Source organism: Camponotus floridanus, unplaced genomic scaffold (genome assembly GCF_003227725.1).
Source record: "Camponotus floridanus strain SB8 unplaced genomic scaffold, Cflo_v7.5 scaffold6, whole genome shotgun sequence".
NCBI lineage: Eukaryota > Metazoa > Arthropoda > Insecta > Hymenoptera > Formicidae > Camponotus > Camponotus floridanus.
Genome location: NW_020229769.1, coordinates 2,589,697 through 2,615,476, shown reverse-complemented (window position 1 = coordinate 2,615,476; position 25,780 = coordinate 2,589,697). Strand labels below are relative to the sequence as shown.

General features: G+C 27.6%; 1 protein-coding gene and 1 long non-coding RNA gene across 11 annotated transcripts in view; one reads left to right on the top strand and one right to left on the bottom strand.

Moving 5' to 3' along the window:
* Positions 1-7,094, top strand: part of LOC105259446 — a 59,439-nt gene extending 52,345 nt beyond the window's left edge. For both annotated transcript variants that reach the window (XR_889809.3, XR_003123475.1), the window contains one exon: positions 6,222-7,094. This is a non-coding gene — a long non-coding RNA (uncharacterized LOC105259446). The remainder of the gene's footprint in view (positions 1-6,221) is intronic.
* A 4,226-nt stretch (positions 7,095-11,320) lies between these two features.
* On the bottom strand, positions 11,321-25,287 carry LOC105259447 (protein ECT2). Of its 9 annotated transcripts, XM_025413101.1 has the most exons (16): positions 25,082-25,287; positions 22,901-23,111; positions 22,613-22,751; positions 22,310-22,519; positions 21,856-22,002; positions 20,530-21,741; positions 19,829-19,963; positions 19,535-19,739; positions 19,185-19,321; positions 18,698-19,097; positions 18,162-18,602; positions 17,912-18,066; positions 17,621-17,706; positions 15,646-15,738; positions 14,065-14,239; positions 11,321-13,004 (listed from the first exon to the last, which is right to left on the bottom strand). In XM_025413101.1, the coding sequence occupies exons 1-16, from the start codon at positions 25,137-25,139 to the stop codon at positions 12,891-12,893; spliced, it is 3,918 nt and encodes a 1,305-aa protein (XP_025268886.1). In that variant the 5' UTR covers positions 25,140-25,287; the 3' UTR covers positions 11,321-12,890. The 9 variants fall into 9 exon arrangements, 8 of the variants coding, with proteins under 8 accessions (XP_025268886.1, XP_011269688.1, XP_025268887.1 ...); XM_011271386.3 differs by lacking the exon at positions 20,530-21,741 and having other exon boundaries at positions 25,082-25,285; XM_025413104.1 differs by lacking the exons at positions 21,856-22,002; positions 22,310-22,519; positions 22,613-22,751; positions 22,901-23,111; positions 25,082-25,287 and adding an exon at positions 13,414-13,420 and having other exon boundaries at positions 12,921-13,004; positions 20,530-21,606.
* Positions 25,288-25,780: the final 493 nt, after the last annotated feature.

Here is a 25,780-nt window from a genome sequence, read left to right as displayed (position 1 = left end):
TATATAAATTATAATGTAATCGTAAAGATTGTAACGATAAATGAAATTTTGTTCAGTTCCGAATTTACTTTAATTGAATTTAGTTATTAATGTAACGTATGTTAGCGATCTTATCAACAGATTGAAAGTGTTCTCGCATCTCTCTCGTGAAAACGATTGATTTTCCACTGCGATGCGATGCTGATGGGATCACCCGCGTGTTCCTTGGGTAGGAACCGAATTTGAATTACAAATACGTCAACGATAATGGAATAAATGTTATTCGGTCGAAAGCCCGATTAATTTGAAAGTTTGAGAACGTAGCGTCGTTGCACTGGATTGTTCCCTGCAAACTCATTTGCCAGTTTATAAATAGACCTCGTACAACATAAACGCGTAAACTTAGTTGCGCTTAGATTGCTAGCAAAATTTTGTCTCACGGTTTTAATTAATTATTTATATCAATACACACATACACACATACAACACCCACACAAAACAGCTTTGAATAATTGCCATATTTTCACTGAGACATAAAATAAAAAGGGACACACCTCTGTACTTCTGTATTTTAATTATTCGATGCTTTATAAATTTAATAGTAAGGTATACATTATATACGGATTATATACGAGTATATCCAGCTTATATAACACGTCTTATAGTTTTAAAGCAGATATTTGCAGTGATTAAAATACACCACGGAACATGACGTGAGCTTATAATGCACCGTATTCATCCCCACGTTGCACCAGCCACGATAAGAATTTAACCAAGCTCTCCTTAATTCGAATTCTCAGCCTTCCATCTCGCTTATCCCGCCCTACGTCGCAAGTTTTATATTTTCCTTTCCTCATCACTCAAAACGGCGCAATATGCGCGCAACGTCGTTCTGCCGAAGTCTAGGAAATATTCAACGAATATAAGCAAGCGCCTTCGTCGTTGAGAGTGCGGCGCAAGAAGGTCGCGACGAGATGCGAATGGAAACGAGGGCACTGTGACATTAAAACGTAATGCGCTGTAATTTTTATGTGACTTGTGACATATAAGGTAAGTAGGGAAATCTTTTCTAAACAATGGGACATTAATCTCTAAGGCGGCGCGCTTAAAGATATTCAGAACAACGTCGCGATGTTCATAGGCATAGAAAATATATAGACTACGCGTAATAAATTCTGTGCAAAAATTAGAAAAAGAAACGAAACCTTGGGAAATTTGATTTTTTTTTCTTAGAGAGATCTTAGAGATATATTATTAAAAAGAAGGCATCATAAATAAATATTTCTAATATTTATATATAAATTTATAATGTTAATCTATCTTATATAAAATGAAATTTATGTTACGTATATAATTATTCTAGTTTAATTGAAAAGAGATAAACATGTTTCTAAGATTTGCATTCTTTTTTTTTTAATTTTTATAAATTACTGACAGAACATTAGAAGTGCGTAAAGTCTATATTTCTTACATGCATGACTTAATTCGTCGGGGAATCATTCAATTCATACACATGCATACTTTATTTTTTTTCTTTATACAGCAACTATTAACCAATAGTTTATTTTTTTTACTAGAACAAATATCTTATATTTTTCACCAGGAATATTTGAATTAATCTCGTGTGCGGAGAAAACTGTCTAAAACATAAGATTATCCGAAAGTTATTACCGGTTTAAACTGCATGACTGCAATTCAACATTTGGCGCATTGAGACGTGACTTTGTGACACGGTTGGCCGTAAGACAGGAAGGAAGCGCAATATCACATGTGGTGGAACGAACAACTGTTACCGCCGGTTGACCACGGTTGAGACTCACGATTCGCTTGGATATTGTCTGACGTGAACGACTTTTCTACTAAGTGTAGGTACGACTGACTTGTTCTACTCGGCCGACCATCAATACGCTTCTTCCACTGTCGCATTGACTTTCTTATGGATCGTTTAATGCACATTAATGCACATTGCATTTATGCGAATTTTTTAAATTAATCACTACGGGGAAAATATCGATATGCATTTTTCTAAAATTACTTTTAAAGTTTCTAATAGAAATATATTTTTACATGCGCGAAAGGCGAAATATTGTTACAAATACTTTCCTAGATCATTTTTGAACTAGAGATTGCAATTCATTGTGACTAAGTAGAATTATAAAATGTAAAATGCATATGGTTTTTAATTAAATTTACGATTTTTACAGTATTTGTTAGAAATAAAAATAAATAATATGCGTAGAAAAATATATAATATGCAGAAAAATATTTTTCATCGCGGTATTAAATATAAAACTACAATTTATATTGGAGCAGGCATAAAAATGCTAAACTGCGAAATATATTTCATCGTGATTTGAATTTATTTAGTCTATTTTATCACTTTTATTTCAATGCAATTCTTAAATGCCAGTACTTTTTTATTAGTAGTCCAACAAAAATAAATTAATGCATACAGTATGCAAGTGGATGATGAAAAGCGTCTAGTAATTTTCAGTCACGTTCAACATCATATTGACGTACTCGGAGAAAACGCCGTAAATAAATACCTAGGAAGCATTTTATGCAGGTGTCTCTCAAATTAACGCCGGTGTATTACCGATTTTCTGCGAGAGAATTAAAAATAAATTAAAACCTTAATTAAAGCCCCGCTGTTAACGCCACTCGTCGCCTACGTGTAACATCGATGGTACATGTACATTTTGCAGTTTAGGACATTATGTAATCGATATTTAACGAGAGAAAATTGCGAGCATAAAAAATAGAGAATAATTGTATTTTACAAATATTATTAAATAATTATAGGCACGGTATACATACACACACACGTTATATCGAGAAAATTGCGGTTGAAGATTATCGGAGACGTTGGAAAATTTAATCTTGAAAAAATAGTAAAATGGTGGAAGCTGGGGGGTTTCGTTCACAACGCGCGATCCGATGCAGGCGTCTGGAATTAATAGTGCGCCACCGATTCTTGTTGATGCTTAAGCAGAAGCGAACCGGATGGAAATGTGTGGTCCAGGTTAGCCAACAATTCCGTACCGATAAATGCCTCAGCAAACTTCATTAAAGTCAGGTCACCGTCTTTATACCTCAACCATGGTCCGTTACGCTGTAGGGGAATATTATTATTTGTTGTCGAACGTTAGTTGGCGAAAATAAGGGACATTCCTGATATCGTTAAATTTCGTTACTGCATCATTCGCTGGTGTCATTGTTTCGCGACAGTTCTTGAATGTTTTTTTTTAATCCACGATTTCGACATTGTTCGCGACGTCATTAGTCGCTAATTAAAAGCTGTACGTAACATTAAATTGATTTGATGGAAAACATAAGCGAACTTTAATTAGCGCTTTATCGTGGAAAAATCGATAAAACGGCAGTTTCGCAATTTTACACGCCAACATTTTAGCGCTATTTAATATATTCATCTTTGATAAGACTCTCACGAAATAACAAAGGAAAAGAAAAAAGTAAATTAATTACCGTAATTAAAATATTAATGCACTACGTATTATGTACAAAATATAATATCTTGCAATTATTGTCGCTTTTTTCACCTATATTCTTTGAAATTTTCTCTTGAATAAGAATTTGACGACATTTTTAATTTTAAATATTAAATAATTTAAATAGGTTAGCCAAATTAAAAATCATATTAAATTAAAAAATTCAATTGAGCAAAACGGAGAAATCACAAATTTTATTATTTATTTATAATATAAATTTATATAATATAATATTTATAATATATTTATAATATAAATAATATATATTATTATTTATTATTATTTATTAATATATATTATTTATTTATAATATTTATTTATAATAAATATTCTAAAGCTTACATCAAATTTATGAAAAAAACATATTTTTTTTCATAATACAATATGAATTATATGTTATATTTTTTGTAAATATCTGCATCTAATTCATTAAAGAGTAATGACAATATTTCACTTTGTGAAAACAAACAGTTTCAAATAATTGGAAACCGATGCACATTTAAGTTAATATATATATGAAATATATAGAATTGCGGCACAACACAATATATACAGTCTGCGGTATAATATTTTGTGACAATTGCTATGTTGTTGCGTATGAATTCAATAAATCAAACCGCACTGGCGCGTCCACTCTCAAAGCGTATCGTGTATTAATTAAAATGTCAATTTATATGCGTAGTCGTATGTAAATAAGAGCATGTAATTGAGCATAGCAACGAATCGGGAAAAACTCGAGCCGTGTAACCATCAAGAAAGGTATTATTAAAATTTCTGTAAAAAAATTCAAAAAGAAAAGCTTAATATCATTAGCTACAATTTATTCAACAAATTTATAAGGCAATACGATTATGTAAAAAAAAGAAAAAAAAGCTACGGTACGAATGAATGGGATTTTAAGCTGACCTGTCCGGATAGGGAAGAAAGAAGAAGTGGATAAAAAAGGCAAACGAAAAGAAAAGGAGAAGACACGAAGTCCTAGCAGACGGAGAATGACGGAAAATAAGTCGAAGCTGCGTGAAGTGCGGACGGAAAGGATCGGATCGAATGAATGAGCGAGAATTGAAGGCCGCAGCTTCCATTCCAGCTGTGGCCTTCAAGAACCCCAACCCTTGTGAAAATCAATGTGCCGCTGTGGTCTCGCTACTAACCGTTCTGATAACGTAAAACTCTTTTGTACCCTCCCCGTCCCACTGTAATTTAAAAATACGCGTGTCTCTTTATGCGAACGCAAAGTTCCACCGTGGTCCTGTACACAAGCAGAGTCAAATATTTCTGAAGCTTTTCAAACGTTGTGCGCAAATGATGCGCGCGACATACCGCAGATTTTCAGGATATCGATATAATCGATAGGATCGAAATATATATAAAGAGTATTTATTGATGTGTGCACATAAACCAGAAATAAATTAGAATAAAATAAAAATTAATAGATAAAGAATAATATAAAATATAAATATTTAAGTCACACAATAATAAAATAAAATTAATACAATAATATAATAGACTTTAAAGATAAATTACAGCCCAGATAATACACCAATAATAATATTTTAATACATATTTTTTCAATTCGATAAATTTATGTGAATTATACACAATTTAACAAATTTTCTTTCGCTTTTTTGCACATTAATTTTCTTCTATATGATCTAAATTTTCTTCAGCGATTCAAGTATAGTAGTTCGCAAAAGTTTTAGACAGCACAATGTCTAAAGGATGATATATCGTGAAGTCTTGAATAGACTAGCTTACTGCGCGTTTTAGATTGATGCAAATATGTTCTTAATTAATACTTAAGGTACTGATATAAGCATATATTATGTCGACATTGCGAGAGTTCAGAATATACGCTACATGTAAATATAACATAATTACATGTGACATCGAGATTAAAATGTCAGAGAGTATCTTTTCGTCCAAGAATATAATTCCGCTTCAAAATTTCCGCAAAATGTGCACATAACAATCTCGTATTAGCAGGAATAATGATAGTGCAAATTGATCAAATTGTATATTCATTATCTTCCTAACGATTATGCACAATTACCACACTTTGCGGCCCATGTAGATGCAATTGTGATCTGTCGTATTTTGCTAATACGATTGCATAATTGATGGATTGAATGTACTTAATTATTGTCGGTCTCTGCTATCAGCATAATGTACCTTCGCTAGCAATTAGTTAATTATGACAACGTGCTATAAATCGACAGTTCCATATGTATGTGTCTCGAGATTATTGAAAATATGCAAATCCGAAGATAACTGACTGTCAATTCAAGTATTATACGAATTCATCGTTATAAACACGTTAGACATTCATTAATTCGCACATTTCCCTTTAACACTGAAAAGCTTTCTTGATCAACCTGTCAATAAATGTCAAATTTGTTTCGCCATAATTCTAATTATTACGCGACCTCGCACAAAGTTATAATTTAAAGTCTCTTTTCGAGACATTATAATAATTTAAAGTCTCTTTTCGAGGCATCAACGATTAAGTTAATTAATTCTTTTTTAAGCTTAAAACTTAATCAAAAATTAGTAAAATTTACGTGTAATTTTCTCACGTTTACGTAATATGTTACACGCAATGAAATACGGTATATCTACAGCTTCTCCTTCCCTTTCTCTCATGAAGCATCTATAAGAGCATATCAAAAATCTGAATATTACGCCTTCTCATAACTTTGTCATAATATTGTTCTAATATAAGTGGTTGTTTTACAGGTAGGTGAACGCAGCTGGAAAAAAAACGCACGCATATGATATATTCCAAGTTGACGCAGTGGAATGCATGATCAGCGTGCATGATAGGCACGAGTTATTTATACGCTCGTAAATTCGCATCGTTGCATATTTGTCTACGCACATGCGAATAGCGGTTCGTAATAAAACGCATTCTGCCTTCCCAGAGCGCTGAAAAAAAAAATGTTAACAATAAGTCGTACATTTCGCTACGTAATGCATTTTTGTTCTATGTCGAAAGGAGAGGAAAAAGAAGAGCGAGATGATATGCGGTGATCGTTGTGTTTGCTCCCGCAGCCGAGATATTTTTTAATCAGGCGCTCGGTTATTCCTGAGAATTTTGCGAATTTACCTTACATCACAAAGATGTTTAATTAAGAGGTAGCGAACCGTCGAGAAATGTTGGTAGGTATGCGCCGGCTAAAAATAGTCCAGAAAAATTAGCGATGATATGTACTGCTGTTTAACAAGAGCAAACTGTCCGAAAGCCGAGATATATATGCAATTTTGTATCTGGATTTAATATGCGTTAACGAGAAATTGCGTTAATGAGGAATTTTTTATATCGTTGAATAAACAAATGCGATAAATTAATAAGGAAATAATATGCATACTTTATGGAAGTAATTTCATAGATTCCTGAAATTTTCTGTAAAGTTTTAAACCAAGTTTCTCTATGGAATTATGAGAGTTTATTATTTAATAATTATTTAGCGAGATCGCTCGCGCAAACCTCAATTTAAAACTTTGTATTTTAGAAATCTATTAAGTTCCTTTCGACATAGCATACGGCAATTTTCAGAACGCAGTTCAAGACGAGAATACGATAGAAGTTGGATTTATACCTAAAAGAGCAGAAATAATTATGTAACTATTTATATAATTATGATTTATATATTTTTATAATTATGTATCTATTTATATATTTATAAAATTTACATTATTAAATATTGATTTATATAATTTTGTTTTCTTACAACAAATTTTTTTTCGAAAATCTAGTTTTCTTAGAAATTCTTAAGAATTTATCATTCTATCAAAGTAAATCTTTTTTTATTTTATATATAATTTTTATATAAAATGTATAATATAAAATATAAAATAATTTTTTATATGATTTTGTGATATAAATTCTTTTAATGCTTATATTCAAAAGTTAAGATTATCCGAGAAATGGATACTGTATGAAAAGCGAAAGAGAATGATACTGATTCTACGATGTCGAATTATAATATGTATTGGGAAATAAAAACGTATACATCACTGCTACAGAGTATGCTGTTTTCTAGTTTATTTTTGCGAAAAAGATATTGTGCTACTGATTTTGATTGCTTTTGTTAAATCAAATATGTTATTCGAATTCAACTTTTTGATAGTAGCCAAATTTATTTCCACACTTGTTCGGACATAACTAGAGCTACATAGACCGGTTTTATATTTCACTTTAGCCATAACATTGTCATTGTGCTTTCATAAGTTTCAATTATTAAGATATAGATAATTGATAGTAACGAATTAATTAATTGGTAAAGAATTAATTGCTGACAGTAAAATTTTAAAGCTCATATAACAAATATACATACATACATATATATATATATATATATATATATATATATATATATATATATCATCTAAATATATATGTAAAACATTTTTTAAAGCATTTGCTTTCTTATACGCTTTCCTTCTCTTCCCTATTAATAATTTTACGTATTTTTATTTTCGATAAAAAATATCGAGGAAGAATTTAATTTCATGAATTTTTAAGATATAAAAGACATTATCCTATTATATAAATCTTAAAAATTTCATTTAATTAATTAATATTTCAATATGCGGCATATTGACAATTCATGAATATTACTTACATGATACTGTAATTCAAATAGCTAGTTAATGAAAGTACAATAAAGAGAAACATTAATAATGCAATGCTAATAAATAATTATTATATGCGATAATATTGCGCGTTAATATTTATGCAATATACATAAGGAATTTTAAACATTTCGCTATAGAATGCAGAGAAGGAAATCTGTTAAATAATTTGTAATTACAAGAAAAAATTATTTTTCAAATGATCTCATATATAAAAGTACACTTAGAAATCTCATGCATAGTCAATTTCGTAATTTTTGAAAGAATAGATATCTTTCTTGGCACAGAGTAGAGTCTATTCGGCGTCTATTTCCGGTATGTAAGCCGTGCATGCGTTTCTGGCAAACGTCCGCGTTTAAAAATGTAAGAAAAGGAGATGCGAACAAAGAACAGTTTTTTTTTGTGTGAAAATATCCTATATTAAATATCCTATATTGCGACAAACAAATTAATATACTTTAAATATTCATATACAATCTTTATTGTAAAAACTGGTGAATTTTATCTTTTTAAATGATATTAAGATAATAGTTCTTAAGTGGCGTTAAAATTATTTTAAATCTACATTCTAATTGATTTTCCCAATTTATTGCATCATAAAGATGGACCATTATCGATTATAGAAAAAGGACCACTATTGATCATAGAAAAAAATTGCGCATCTCATGATAGAAATATATTTTTGCAGTTAATAAAATTGACATTTTTTTGAAATTAAACTTCTAATGCAACGACAGAAAATTAGATATTAATCACTATTATCTATATATCTAAAAGAATTCGGAAAATTAAGCTAGATAAATGAAGGAACAAGGATTCTCTACGAATAAACAACATATCTTAAGTTTGCATAATAAAGGATAAATTTTTACATTGAATTATAATACCATATAAATAACTGCGCGAGAACTATACGACGATAATACGATAATCTTACATGTATAGTAAAAAAAATGTGTTTTCTACATTAGTACAATACATTAATTTCTGAGGTACTTAATCATATTATTTACAATGCATTTAATTCAAGGACACTTGTTTCGTTTATCACTATACGATTCATTCTCTCTTTTCTCTCTCATACTTCACACTTTCGTCAAATATTTTTTCAAAAAAAAAGGAGTAAAATTTGAGAATTAATTACAATCAAACGTGAAGCGCGATAATCAATATGATGCGATTGGCCTGCCAATTAATATTTTTTTTAAGTAAGAAATAAATCTACGCACAAGAAAACAAGTGTCCAAATAAACACTCAAAATTTTCTGATTCACGAAGTTGACTCGAGATTGACGTCCGATTGTTATAGGATAATTCGAGTCGACGGAACAGTAATATAAATCATATTCTCATTTTGAAAAATTACAGCAATTGTGTAAATATTTAATGCAAAATTTAATGCCAAATTATTACACGGAAATTAATATGTAAAAATTCTCTTTCTTTCTCGTTCTCTATTATTTCTCACGATTCATATTACTATTTCGTTTTTATATATAATAGCTTATAATAATAATAATATTATAAATAGATAATTTCGAATATGTGTGAATGGCATTCGCAAAAGCACTTTTTGTTGTTTACGATACGTTACAAAAGAAGATAAAGTACCATTGTCACTGGTTTGAAATAAAATGTAGCAGTCAGTGCAGTCAAAACTTAATAATATTTAACACAAATTGTATATTATGAGGCTATAAAGTATTTCATCAAAGTTCTTGATAAATCAAGAGAAAAATAAGTAACCAATTTATCTCTTTTAAATCATGCATATATATGCAGTACATTTTATTATGTAATACAAATTTTTTTATTCGTACTTTATCATAATCAAGGCACTAATCATTTTTATCATGAGAAGAGAACATAGTCGGTTGTCGAAAATTGTATTGATGTTTGTATAAACTCTTACAAGAGTAACATCACCGAAATTCTTTCATGTTTTTTTTTGCATTCTTTTATACTCTTTTTTAATCAATCAATATATATTAGTTCAAAAATATTAAGATATTATATTGATATTATTGTACGATTTTTTATTATACTTATGATAAGGTTTTATTATACTTATGATACTTATAAAATATTAACTGTCAGCTATAAAATATTAGATTTCCTTAGAAATTTATTGAATTAATTTAGAAAAGCTGTGTCATTTTAAGGAAATAAAGGAGACATAAAAGACATAAAATATATTGATTGAATAAAAACGAGAGATTGCAGAAAAATAGAAATCACATTTTATGCCTGTAAGATATTCCGCTAACAATAAGTGCACTTATAATAGTCAATTATTCTATAGCTAAACTAAATATTTATATTTTTTTTCAATTTTGTGCTAACGGCTCAAAAATAAACTTTAGTTGGTCTTCGAATAACGGACTATCAAAAAAATGCTAAAGTATGAAAGGAACATAAGAATATACAACCAAAGCAAAATAAAGACATTCAAGAATATTACAACATGATAGCGAATATGTGTGTATATGAATTCGTAAAACAATAGATCTTATGCATACATTATTCATATGAAAGTTTACGAACAAAGTTATATGATAGCAAAAGGTTGTAATATTAACGCTAGCTTTGCAATGGTAATAATTTTTGTTGCACAAAATCGATTTATAACGAAAAAATACGAAAAAAAAAAAACATTTCAGAAATGAAATATTCGTTTACAATACTGTGAAAGCTGTAAGGATTACAGTAATGTACGATTGTAATCTTTGAATTTATCATATATTCAATTTGTATTAAAAAGGAACTTATCAATCGTGATAATTTTGGCTATGATATATCTATTACATATCATAATTATCCTTCATATATAAGTAACAATTTTATTTGCGATATTTTCTAATTATTTGAATGACTGAATCGATAATTAATAACATTTTTAAAGTTAGCATGTACAATTAGATAAATGTCACAAGCACAGCATCAAAATGAATAAAAGCTGTGAAGAAAGCACATTATCGGCAGCACAAAATGTAATGTGTATAAATTATGTAAGAATTTATGCAAAATTTTGATGAATAAAAGAATAGAAAAAATTTATATCCAAATGATTGACTTATAATGAAAATAAATGATTATTTGGAGTATACAACGAACTGAAGCACATGTAGATTGTTTATTTAAAAAATGTTATTAATTTTATAATTAATTTATATTATCTTTTTCATATCATGTTATTTATATCATATTATTATGTAATTAACTATTCGAAAAAATCATTTACTTCGTTTCCTTAATTTCAATATTTTTAACATTGGCAATTGTTTGTTTCCTTATATGAAGTGTGAATCGTGCAGACTCGTATAAAGGTATAAAACCATACAAATATTTAAGAGATATGAATTTCATGAAATATGAAATCTATCCTCATTTTTAAGCGTTATCAAATTATCGAATTTTAAGTTTTCACTGTTCTCTTAGAGAACGATAAGATTTTATATAAATCATTTCTGTAAATTCCAAAAATTTAAATCGTATAAGTCATATTGAATACAATATTATCCTGAGCAAGCCTATTAAATTCATAACAGTAGGCGATATACATTTTTATTATTAGGTATACATTACTATATTGGCACATTAGAATGGAGAATATTGGATTACTTAGAATAATGTTTTTTTTTTCATTTCGAACTTTTGAATATCTTATGAGTACATCTTGTACATTGTTTTAAATTTAATTTTCTTTGAAAAATCTAGATAAGATTTAGAAGTTTCTAAATATAAGATTTAGAAATTTAAAAAAAAGCCTATATTATCGAATATTCGCGATAAACAATAGATGTAAAATGAAATCGCGCATTAAATTTTTATAGTTCAATGATCAGATCTCCTTTGTATGACTCCCGCTAAACAAATTCTAATAAATAGAAAAACGGAAATTAAAAAATGAGTGAAATATTGAAATTGCACAAGATTTTTTGATGCCTGAAATACATAAAAGAGAAGCAAGTATTATTATTTTTATTAGTTAGATACGAAATTTGTATTTTATGCTATGATTAAATGTTAACATATTTGTCTAATCCATTATTAAACGAAATACTTTCAAATTTTTGCATCAAAACTGCGTGAGTACAACGAGATATGTTCATTAACGAGACGATTATTTAATGCTATTTTTTATGAACTATTGATATTTTTATTATGAAATTGTTGCACATATCTGCAGTCTATTGATAAGTTTGACTCTGTTTGTCATTAGAATAATAAAATTTGTTGGGAAATTCGTAAATAAATATCCCCGAATCAGTGTAATTTGACGATATATCTCTTAGAATAATTAAACTGGCTCGGTAAAAAGCGAACTATATTTATATAAAAGGTGATAGTCCGTTATCTTATCGGCAAGTAAGTGCGGAAGAAAAGGGGCATATACAATAATTACAAAATAATACATAAAATAAATAAAGATATTAATTATAGTAATATAACAATAATAACTAGGCATTATTGGCACTAATAACAATAATATCATTTTCATATGATGTATTCGGGGATAAAGCATTATTCAGGAAATCGTACTAAACTTTGCTATAAAAATTAAATAATTGTAATTATTTTGAACAGAACACTGTATGTATATAAATATTATGGTTTTCAGGCTCTTTTTGTTAGTTGTATAGTATCAATACGACGATCTATATTGGTTTAACATACCACAGTGGTTTGTTAAAAATGCACGTCTCTTTATTTAGAATACTAGAAATGTATTTTGTAGCAAAAGAAAGTACGATTTCTTATGCATACTAATTACAACCTTCGCAGTGAAGCCATACTGAGAGCTTTTCGAGTCGGTTGATCCGACATTGGTGCTACTAGAACATCATCTTTATTTGGAGAACTTGAACCACCATTATCCAACTCCTGAAAATATATAAAACTTAAAATTTAATTTTTTCATTTATTCAGTCTTCCATTTCCTTTAAACTGAAATAGAAATATTGTTATAGATGAAAAAAAAAAAAATAAAAACCGATCCCATATTAGAATATAATTGCAATATATTTATTAATGACGTGTTTTTCGTTTTTATTTTTTTAATGAAAATATAAATATAATTTTAATTTTAGTTTTTCTCTTTATATTTTATTATCTTGCGAAATTAAATAAATATTTTACTCTTGATAATAATTTTTTAATCATAAATAAAAAGAAAAATAAATATTTGAAAATTAATAAACAAAATATATAATTTTCAATTATTTACTAAGAAATAAATATATAAAACTGATTTTGTTCTTTCTCCAATATATTCATTTTACAATGTACTTACATGATTCCTATTATAGTTCATCCATTGATTTTGAGTTAAAGCATGAAAGTTTATTAAAATTATTAATATATTTTTTCTTTTACATGAAAATAATGTAATAATAAAAATAAATATATTGCATATAGGTATTGGAAATGAAAAATAGTAGCATAAGATAGTAATATAAGTAGTACAAAATAAAAAAATTCAATATAACTTACAAATGATATATAAAATATCATCCTAATAGAATAAATGAAAAATGAAATTAATATGAAAATTGTAATATTTGATATATAAATTAATATGTAATAATTGCATGACGGTATAAAAATATTATGCAAATAGCATACAAATTTAAAGTATCTAAATAAAAATATAATTTTATAAAGAAAGTTAATTTTTCCAAATTTTAACAAAAGTTTAAGCGGAGTTAATAGGAAATAAATACATATAGAAGGAAAGACATTGTAGAATAGATTATATACGTATGAACTAAATTTAACTTTTTTCACAGCTTGCTTAATAAAAGCTTGTAAAATACGTTAGTATAAAAAAATTAGTGAAAAAAATTACAACTTTCCATTATAAAAGAAAGATAAGCAAGCAGAAAAAGAAAAAAAAGAAATAAGCACAAGGAAAAAAATACATGCCAAAAAATTATCAACTAACGCTGATATTGTTGCAGCTACCTAGCCGCATCTGAGCCATTTGTTGGTTTGTCGGAGGAAGACTCTGTGTTGATCCAAATGGCGACATAATTGTGGACATCGCTCTATTTAATTTGCTTGGTGTTTTATTGAAACTAAACGCTCGGCCAACTCGCGCTCTTGTACGAGATGCAAACCTGAAGGAAAATACGCTTTGAAAAGTTTTTAATGCATCTGTATTATATCTAAATGTGTGTTTGTAACATTAAAAAATTTTCTTTCCTCCTTTCGAATTAGTAATTTTATGGGTGCGTGTATCTGTATAAAAAATTATATTTTTTTAATTAAAATAACATATGTAATCATAATTATTTTTTAGAAGGAAAAAAAATTTTATAAATAGACAAAGAGGAACCTATGCAACCTGTGCAAATTTACAAAAAATGTATTATAATATCCAGAAAACCAGCTTGAGCAGTTAGAATATCACCTATTGTGATATAGAGAATATGAAATATACATGCAAAATTTTAACAATATAAACACATCTAATCATCCATGCGGTAATTAGAGATAACGAAAACTGCACCATGGCTGCACATTAAAAGAAATAACATATTTATTAATAAAGAAAATTATATATATATATATATATATATATATATATATATTTATATTTATTCTTTCTCCCTTCTACTTTATAATAAAATAAAACCTTCTTGTACGTGGTATGTTATAGACAAAAAATAAAATTAATCAATCAACTTACAAATTAAATCATTATTTGTCAATTATGAGAAATTAGAATAATATAAATTGAGGAATTGCATATGTATAATAAATTATGTATATAATATGAATATTATTATACATATTTTTTCCCAACTTAATTCTTCTTTAGTTACTAAAGTAAGAAATATAATAGAAGGCTTTTAATAAATAAAAAGCTTACAATATTATATTATGCTTGAATTGACTAAAACTAAAATTATTATTAAATAATTATATCTATTCACAGCACAAAACAATTTTAAGAGCAAAAGTTTTCAAAGGCGTAACTACAAATCTTTACAAAATAATAGAAAACCGATCTTTTTCATTTGCAAAATCAAAAATAAAAATATGTACATTTTGAAACTTTTATATATTCAAACTTTACTTTTTAAATTCTCTTTTAATTTAATATTTTAATATTTTCATTTGCAAAATAAAAAATAAGAATACATACATTTTTGAACTTTTATATATTCAAACTTTACTTCTTAAATTCCCTTTAAATTTGTTAATATTGCGAGCTTTTAAAAGCGCTTAATCCTTCATGCAGTCGTATTGAATTATGACATCAAAAGTAAGATATTATACATTTTTTCTTGTATTATATATTAAAATAAATTAATTTTTTTTGTATCACTCGCGTTCGATAATATAAATTAGTAAAAAAGATATGGATCTTCTGATGTCACATGTCATTTATTAATATAGCTGCAGGGAACTAAGAGCTTTAAATATCGTTTCTTCGTCTTTAATAGTTATGCCATTGAATAGAGGGTAAAAGGATAAAAAGCAAGTAAAAAAATATAATCAGCCTGGTGCGAAAACTGACGGTAGTGGGACATGTAACGTGGTTTCACACATGCTATTGAGTAGGAACACATACGGGTCCATATACTCCAGGTAAAAATTATGAAATAGGCTCCTGCAACCAAACGGGTTGTCCCATTATTTTTTTTTATATCATGCAATATAGTAGAGAATATGTACAGTAATCTTTCGATCACGGTAGAAATATATACGCCATTATCATTTATATAATATTAAAATTGTCCAAATATAAAATAAATATAATATAAATATTGCATCATATTAACAAATTATATAATATATAATTTAAAAAAATTTTAAATAATTTAAAAAAATTATACAATACATAATTTTTTCTTGTTAAGTTTTGTAATATATATTCAAAATTTAACAAGAAAAAGTTATACAATTTATTAATATGATGTAATTTATATTAATAAATTTAAATTTCCCAATCAATAATGTCAATTATAATGTTAGCTCAAATTTCTTAATTATAATAAAAATTTGTAATTATAAATTAAATCTATTTCAACCAAAAATACTGTAATGAATACTGTAATGAATGATGAAAAATATTGCGAAAGATTTACTATACTACTTGTTGCTTACTTGATTTTAAGCTGTTGAGGTGTTGAGTTTTTATTTACTATATTAAATAAAAATAAATGCAATAACTTGTCATAATCATCTTTTCATTCAAAATATTCCTTAAACAAAAGATTTAAAAATTTATATTTGAACAAATTAATATTTATAGATATTTATAGATACAAAATCTATAAATATGATATTTATAGATTTATTTATAGATTATAGATACAAAACTTTTCTACTTATGTAATCTAATAAATCATCTAATTACAAATTGAGAGATAAAAAGAGAGATATCAGTCGTCATACCTTTTATGACATCTAACAAACATTTTTTCATAAAAGACAAAGTTTTATATATATAATATAGAATAAATATTTGCTAATTCGATATTTACAGGTGTAAATTTTAGCACACACGAGCGAATTTTTTTCTCACGCGATTGTTTCACCACATTGATTTTATGTTTTAAGTAAATGTCCTCTTGTTTAATTATTTTCTTTTATTCCATGTTTTTTAAATAAATATCTTTCCAGATAACTTTTGTAGACAACTTCTGACACTTTTCTTCAAACTAAACATAATTCCAAAAGTAAATACTATTAAATCGTAATGCAGATTATATTAATAAATTACATTATATTAATAAATTATATAACTTTTTCTTGTTGAATTTTGAATATTTAATAAATTATTATTACATAATTTACTAATATAATGTAAAATATATTTTTTATTATATAAATGTCATATTTATTTTATTACTTATTTAAAATCAATAATTGAGTATTGTATTTGAAATAAAATATATTTTAGATTAGAATTAAATAGAACTAAGATTTTCAAATAAATATTTTTTTAAATTTAAACGAAACATCAAAATATATAAATTGAATGAACCATTATAGTATATACAAAAAATAGTACAAGATATATTTCACATATATTCTTTTCATAATGATCATTTTTTATACATGTAAAAATAATTAAAAAAATAATGCATAAAAAAAATATTTTAATTTTATATTTTAAGTGTCTTTATTTACACACGATTGTTCATTCTGATTAATTTTGAATAGTAAAATTCTTCTAACAATCTAAATCGCACCTATGATTCACCGCTCGTGTGCACCACTCGTGTACATACAATTACGTATGTCTGATATGCTTGCGCGACTGTTATGCCGTCAAGAAAATAGATTACATTATTTTTTTTGTAAAGTTACTTATAAACTTTTTTTATACATATCAAACTTTGTTGATTCAATATCATTACAGCAAAATAATCGCGCGCTGCAAAATCACTTATGTTTATTAGATATAGATATAGAATAGAAGGAACATTACTTGTAAATAATATTAAAATACATTATATAGTATATTAAAATATAGATATACTTACTTAATTGTTTTTTTTAATGTTCCTGATGCTACATCACCAGTACCGACTTCGAGTTGATGCGAATCGTATCTAATAAGTAATGTATCCTGAAAAATACAAAACCTTTTGAGTAAAACAAAAAATAGATTAAACAAACGAAGATTTTACACACATACACACACACACACATGCGCGCGCGCGCGTGTATTATATATTATATAAGATTATATATATAATATTATATATTATATAATTCTTTTTTTTAGATTTATATCACTTATATTAAATATGTTACAAATATGATATACGTACAGCATCAGCTACACGGACAGCAAGAGCCATTTGTCTACATAAAATCTGTAAATAATTTGTTTTATTTATTTCTTCGTCAGTAATTATAAACGAAAAGAATTTTTCCTTTAATTCCTGAGTGCCACGTACTACGAGTGCAAATAGTTTGTGATATCCTAAAAAAAATCATAATAGATGTATAATCTCTTATACGTGTCCCTTATATGTATGTAGATGTGTGTGTGTATATGTATAAAATATTTATTTTTACCTTCAGTTTCTCGTATGTCTACAACTTTTCGTATAGTGCTGAGTGATAACATTTTGATATGCTTATATAGTTTTCCTTGATTTAATTTACTCGATTGCAAACCATTTATAGTGTTAGGACTTTTTAATGAATTAAAAGCCTTTGATCTTTTCTTACATATTTCAAGAGTATCAGTAAATAGAAACAATACTAAATGATCGCCCCGTCCGCTAAGACCTTCTGTAACTTCCATTACATCACACTTATTGATAAATGATCTATGTGAAGAAACTAAATGCGGCGGACAATTATCAATTTCATTGAAAATATCAAACATTGCTAACTGGCGTTCTGTTTTCCTTTTATCTTCGTTTATATATGTCATAACTTTCTTAATACAATTAATGGAAGCTTCTAGAGCACTATAGTCTGGATTACTTTTGTCAGTATGTTTAAGAATATCTGTGAAAAATAATAACATTTTGATGATATCTAAGGAATTTTGTTTAAATTATAAAAAAAAAAATTAAAAAATCATTATTTAAAAATAATTTTACCACTTAATAATAGATTAATACTGGGTAATCTTTGTATTGGTTTAATTAACAGCTCTTTTAAGCTTTGTCTACCACATTCTGGTATTGTCTGACAATTTTTCAAAAAAGCATGAAATCGTGGTTTGTTTTGATCGCATTCTTCCAACATCTGTTTTGTGTTTTCAAAGAAGTTGACATATGGAGGATATGCTTTAACCAAATCTAGTTCATATTTCAAAAATATTTTGCCAATACTAATATCTTCTGTCCAATTAGTGGCACTGCAACGTAGGGCTTCCAATAACTGCTTATGAACGTCATAAATGGGTGGGAAATTACCAAATATAATTTTTACTTCTGTGCTATTTAATAATTCTTTTCCACTTTTCCCTACAAGATTTTCCAATGGTAATTTGAATAGCTGTAAAATATACAAATACAAATTGTTAAAAACAGCTGAAGTATGAATTAATTTATTTTTCTGATTTAATGCATAACAAGTATTTACCATCATAATTGTATTGAGAATACCAACATAATTGGCTTCGGTCTCTACTAATTCAAGAAATACTTGATGACGCTTTGATAAATTTTCTCTAACATTTGGTAAATTTTCTGTATCGACAGTTTCTACCTCTGGAATACCTAATAATTAATAATGAATAATAATCGATATAATTCTCTTTTACATAGTTTACTTTATTAGAGTTTAAAGAGTTTATATTAAGTTATATTTTCTCTAAATAGCAATTTTAACAATCTGATATTAAATTTTTTTCATTTTATATTAAAAGATATTTAATTAAGAGAAGCTTATACACATATTAAAGTATAAAGTATTATCATTCAAATATATACCATCCAACAACTGTTTATCTGGACTCGCCGTGCAGTCGAGAAAACTTCCACTGACACTAGCTGGTGAGTCCGCTCCATTTTGTAATATATTAGCTAATGGGCCACCCAACCAACACGGATGCTTTGATAATGTTATATTTGATGCCACTATCTGTTGACTGTTTCTCCTATTAGATGCAGTAGGCGATAAAGCTGTTTCTAGATACTAAACAACAATAATAAAATTATTAGAACAAAAATTATTATTATTATTACTATTACTATTATTATTATTATATTATCATCAGCACTTACATGTTCAAATAAATATTCTTTCTCATCTGCTGCTGCCTCATTCTGTACAGATACCCAAAACCATCCAGTTTTGACTATGAAAGCTGACACTGAAGCCAGATTTGGTAGTACATTTACATTGGCTTCATCTACTACCTATAATAAAAACAACTTTAATATTTTATTTAATATTTTACTTATTACATTATTCTTATAATCCTCATTATAGAAATGAACAATGGACAATGGACAACGGACAAAGTTAAACATATAACACTGACTTAATTCATAGTGTATAATAGCAAATTTTTAAGAGAGGTTGAATATCGCAGTTTATCATCCTCAAGTACCTTAAATATTCCTATTATATTTACAAATATTAATATCTCACATACACAAATAATTTCTAAGTAACAAATCAAAATATCCCACAAACTACATAAATGAAAATAAAAATTATATAACCAAAACTAAAACATTTTTTCCTAACTTTGATAAGAATTTGAATTTATATTAATCAGTATTTTTACCCAGGTTAATGAATACATGTTAAATCTTGAAATTTATTTCTTAATATTCTATACAATTATAGTATTATATAACATATAATACATTGTTATATGTTATTAAAGTAAAATAAAAAATAAATTAAAGGACTATTACACCTTACTTCAACAAACAAAATACAAAAAAAAAACAAAAGAAAAATTTTAATTGAATACCACGAATGCTTTATCCTTCTGAGTCTTGAAATCTGTGCATTTTGTTTTTATGTCATGTGATGTAGACTGTACACCGCAACTTTTTCCATTAAAATTATAAGTGTTTCTTGAGTTATGTTTAGTGTTTGAAATCTTTGTAGATATTGGAAGAGATTTGGACAAGGATGTATATTTTTTTTTAAAGAGGTTTTTTTCAGGAGGAGAATAATGAGAATTAGTCAAAGTGTCTTGTTCATTATCAAAAAATGTTGGACAGAAATTGAAATGACTTATTTTCGAAAAAATTGATGTGTGTGATTTAGACAAATGCTTTCTCTCATCTAATTTATATAAAAATGTATCGTTATATTGTTCCTGGCCATATTTTAATATATTTGGGTACGAGTTTGTTTTCACAAATTTATATTTTTCATGTGTTGTCATTTTATGAACAGATGTGCAAGAATTAGTTTTTCTCCATTTTATATATCGTTTGGGAGTTATTTTAGCTTTTGAAGTATTATTTCGTATGTAATGAATATTCTTATGATATTTTAAAGATAGTGCATTATTATTTGTTGGTGATGTACAAACTATGTGTTCATTATTCTTTTCATAAGATGTAGACATTTTTAAATCATTTGAATTTGCTGCAAGATTTGATACGTTTTCACATAGAGAATGTTCGTCATTAAGTAAAGAATCTTCAGAAATATTGAATTTAATGTTTTTGTTGCTTATCATTGTTGATGTTGCTGGAATAGAACATTTATTCGACATAGAAAATGTAGAGAAATTAGATGATTTTGTTATGTCTACATCAGAATCATTTAACTCAAAGAGATGAAATATATTGCCAGATTTAATATTTTCTTCAGAACAATGATCACTCATACTAATAGCAGAATCTTGACTGATGTTACTAGAAACAATATCGTTCCATATATTGCATTTTACATCATGCGTATGTACAATAGATGAAATATTCTTTGATGAGGAATAACCACTATCCTGAGTTTTTATAGAATTTGTATCATCAATGTTGACTGATATGTTACTGTTATCACAATTACTAGTTTTCATTATATTAGAAATCGTATTTAAATTAGGATTATAAAGAGAAGAAGAAATTGATTTAAAATACATTAAGGAAAGTGGATTCTGATTGGATGAATTTTTAAGATATAATTTTGCATTAGATTTCTTGTAGTAAGAGCCAGGTACATCTATCACCTAGAGTATATTTATAGTGAATTGCATAGTGAATAAATATTAATTAAGTAATAATATAATCAAGTACTTATATTTATAAAAGAATGTGAAATACTATTAAAATTATTAACTTACGACATGAGTACAATTTGGATCATTAATTTCAGTAGATTCACCACCTTGTTGCTCCAAAATTTCACACATATGTTTTTTTTCTTCTTCGTGAAAACCAAAGAAACATACTTTTGCTCCATAAAATGGTTTCAATTTATAAGTTGCCATCTGTCAAAATCATATGTGTTTTTAAAAAAATTGTACGACAAAAATTTAATTTTTATTTTTATTCCATACATTAAATCATATATTGTTATAGTAGACTTCTGTTTAAGTATGAAATAATAATTATAAATATTACTCTACATAAGTTAATATTATAAAGAAATATATTTTTTATTCAATGATTTTTTAATATATGTTTTTTTATATAGTAATTAATAATTTATAATATAATGATTTTTTAAATAGTATTGAACTAATATATAAAGCTATATTGCGAAATTGTTTTTTAGCATCTAGAAAGCATACTTACTAATTCCTCACTATCTGCATAACTAGAGACATCGTCTTTGGCATTCCATAATGCTGTTAACCATTCTGCTGACATAATAGGTACTTCAAATATATCAGCGTATCTATACTTCTCTCCGCTGCAATGGTTTGCAATAAGATGCGTCACTTTAGTACCCATCTCTTTTCGAATGCTACCGCCCATCAGAAGAACCATATTAGCTAACTTGCGCTGTTAAAAAATATTATATCATAAGAATATAAGATACGCATATATCAATCAGGAGTAGTAATATCATGAAAATTGTATAAATAGTCCACTGACCAGTTCATCCTCCTTAGCTCGAAAGCCGCTAAACACCACTACTTTACCTATCATAGCTTGTGTGAACAATGGTCTCTTAATACTAGGCAAAGATTCTTTTTTCTCTGCCAGTTGTAACAAAGCTGTAGATCCCAGTATTCTAAAAAAGAAAAAAAAAAAAAACAAATAAGATTCAGAAATTTCTCTTTCTAGATTAAAATATTATAAAAATAATATAAATTATAAATATGATACATGTCTTATATAAATATCTTATCATAAAAATACAATATTATTATATTTACTAACCTATGAGGAGATTTGCACAAAGTATAATATTCAGATCCTTCGAATTGTTTGAGTACGAAGTAAGTATGATAGGTGGTATCTTCAATATATTCTGTGCCAGTTTCAGATTTAAATACAGGGACTTTAAACTGCTGAGCAGCAGCATTAAGTGCAGGATCATTGCAAGCTGCACCAACTAAACATATTCTCTTCTTACGTGGTATTATATAGTCTGATAAACAAAAATGTCCTTGTTAATCTCTCTTTTATCATTATGTTATAATTAATGCAATTATTGTCATAAGTATCAATATTTAATTATATTATAGAATATATTTTTGATAAGAGAAAAGATTTATTCTTATCATATATTCTACAATTTCATTTTTTTAAATATAAAGAGTATATAAAAAATATAAAAGTTTCAAAATGGTTTATCAGTCATATATTATGCAAACAAAATTTTTAAATAATGATAATAAATTTTCAAGACATAAATCAGTTTTTGTCAGATTTTAATTATAAAATTCTAGTAACCTAGATTTATATTTAGGCTTCAATTAAAACTCTTTTTTTGTTTTTATTGAGAGAGATAAACTATTTTAAGTAATCTATCAAAAAGCCTTCTTTTACTTTGTTTATCTTATCTTTTATCTTATTGATCCAATATTTATTTTAAGCTAAAGTAATATATGTACAATAAATATTGTAAAATTTTTTAAAACATTGGATACAAAAAGTTACAGTTATTATTAATTTCTTTGTTGTCATAAATATACATATTGGATAATCATAAAATATGAAAAGTTATTTGATAAAACAGCAAGCATATGCTAATGATTGAGGTTGACACAAACTTGAACAATAAATTGCTCTAATATAAAAAAAAATGTATTTGAAATTATAAACAACTAAACATTTTTATGTGACAAGAAAATTTCAGGATTTTGGTCCCAAATGCCTGATCCCAAAAACAATTTTCGACATTACCTGAATTGGTTTCGATTATTATTTTCAATTATTTTATCGCCCCCGCAAAACAAAAAACTTTTAGTTAACATATATGTATATCAAAATATGTGTGTGTATGTATACACACATACATACATACATACATCATACATACATACATACATATATATATATATAGTCACATTGTTTGCAAAAAATTAAAAAAAAAATAATTCGAATAAAACGTACTGAATGTGTGATTCCTTCATAAATATAATTAATATTGTGTGTGTGTGTGTGTATATATTTACATATATACAATTATTTTATTATAATTATTATGTATTTAATAGTATATGTATATATCTCATTGTCTATATGTGTGATATTATAATAGTATAATAATAATTATATAACAATTTTCTTTCTAATAGGAAGATTTGTCAGTAGATTATTTTTCCATTTAAATATTGCTACGTAAAATTTAAACGTTGATACAAAGTAGGCTCTATCTCTCATCAACTCTATCATAGACAACGGGAAGTCGTATGTATGTATATGTATACATCTGATACACGCGATTCACGTGCTCGGCGTAAGATAATTAACTTGCGAAAAGCGAGAGAGAGAGAGAGAGAAAGAGACACAAAAGAGGAAAGAGAAAAGGAAAGCGAACATAGTCATAAACGAACATTGCAAGCGATTACGAATGAATTACTGCGAAAACATTGTCATTTTCAGGGAGTTTTCCACGAATATTGCCGCAAAGAAACCGTTTGTTTTTGATACCGTTTTGAAGATATCAAGACCAAGTTTACGAGAAGAATTGAGACGGACACATTTATCTTTTTTTTTTTCTTTTTGACTTTTTGGCGTTTCTGACGCATGATCCACAAAAAAAATAGATCGAAGGATGTCGTCATGTTGAATAGGTAGCGTAGCGAGTGAAGTTTGGATAAGATCGCGAAAATCGAGAGGAACCTTGAACCTCGAGAAATAAGATGGTGTTCGTGCAGAGAAGAATTAGAAAAGAAAGAGAAATTACCGAGGATTTAATTCCCTCGGCAAATACGTATCTACTTTTACCGTAAATATGCAACGGTCCTCAAGATAAATTCAAAACAATATAAGGGCATCGCAGGTCTTATCGTCGCGTGGCGACCGCGTAGGAGATCGCGTAGCGAGACAGGACGATTCTCCGTCCTAAGAACGATATCGAGAATGATCTCACGTTGACAGTTTCGCACTTACTTTTCGTTGTCTCCGCACTATTTATATCGCCGATACTGTGAATGCTTGGCTCTTCCATTTTGGCACGTACGTTACAACATTGGTCCGTCCCCCTTTCACCCCCTTTCCACTCTTCCCGAGCGTGTTCCGTCTTCGACGCGTAACGACGCTCCCGTCTGTCCCGTCGTCGCGGAGGCACGGTATATACAGTAGCGCGACTCTTTTGATTTGAGGTTGGCCAAAATGGAGTGCGCATGCGCGAGATAAATAAGTTGCTCAGTAACGCCATCTTAAGTTTCTTCCCACCTTCTCTCTCTTTTCTTTTTCAACATCCTTGAATAATCGACCGTGATTGGTCAATTTGTTTAATTGTAACTTAAGCCGTGTGACATCAGCGAGGACTTCGGTCCTCTCTATTGGTAGAAAAACAAGGAGCAGACAGAGCAAGCTCTGATTGGCTTCTGCTTTTCTGCCAAGGTGGGAATGCGCCCTTAGGTTTTTATTTGACGCTTGTCGCTCATTTTTAGTAGTGTCAATAACATCAAATGATTAGAAAATGTATTGGTATCTTTATTTTTAGTGAAATAATTAATAATTTGTTTCACTTTTTTTTATCGATCTCTTGTTCATCCCACTACTGTGGCTTTGAAACTTTTCGACATGGTAAGTTGCGAGCAGTTCCCACGGAATATATAGGGTAGGCCGGAAAGTATATATGAG

Bases quoted from the DNA above. Each gene is read 5' to 3' on its own strand.
- LOC105259447 (XM_025413101.1), bottom strand. From the start codon at position 25,139: ATGGAAGAGCCAAGCATTCACAGTATCGGCGATATAAATAGTGCGGAG. The intron at 22,752-22,900 runs GTTAGTAAATAT...TTTCTTTTTTAG, and splicing joins TTGTGCAAATCTCCTCATAG to AATACTGGGATCTACAGCTT. The intron at 22,520-22,612 runs GTCAGTGGACTA...ATTTTTTAACAG, and splicing joins GAGCTAAGGAGGATGAACTG to CGCAAGTTAGCTAATATGGT.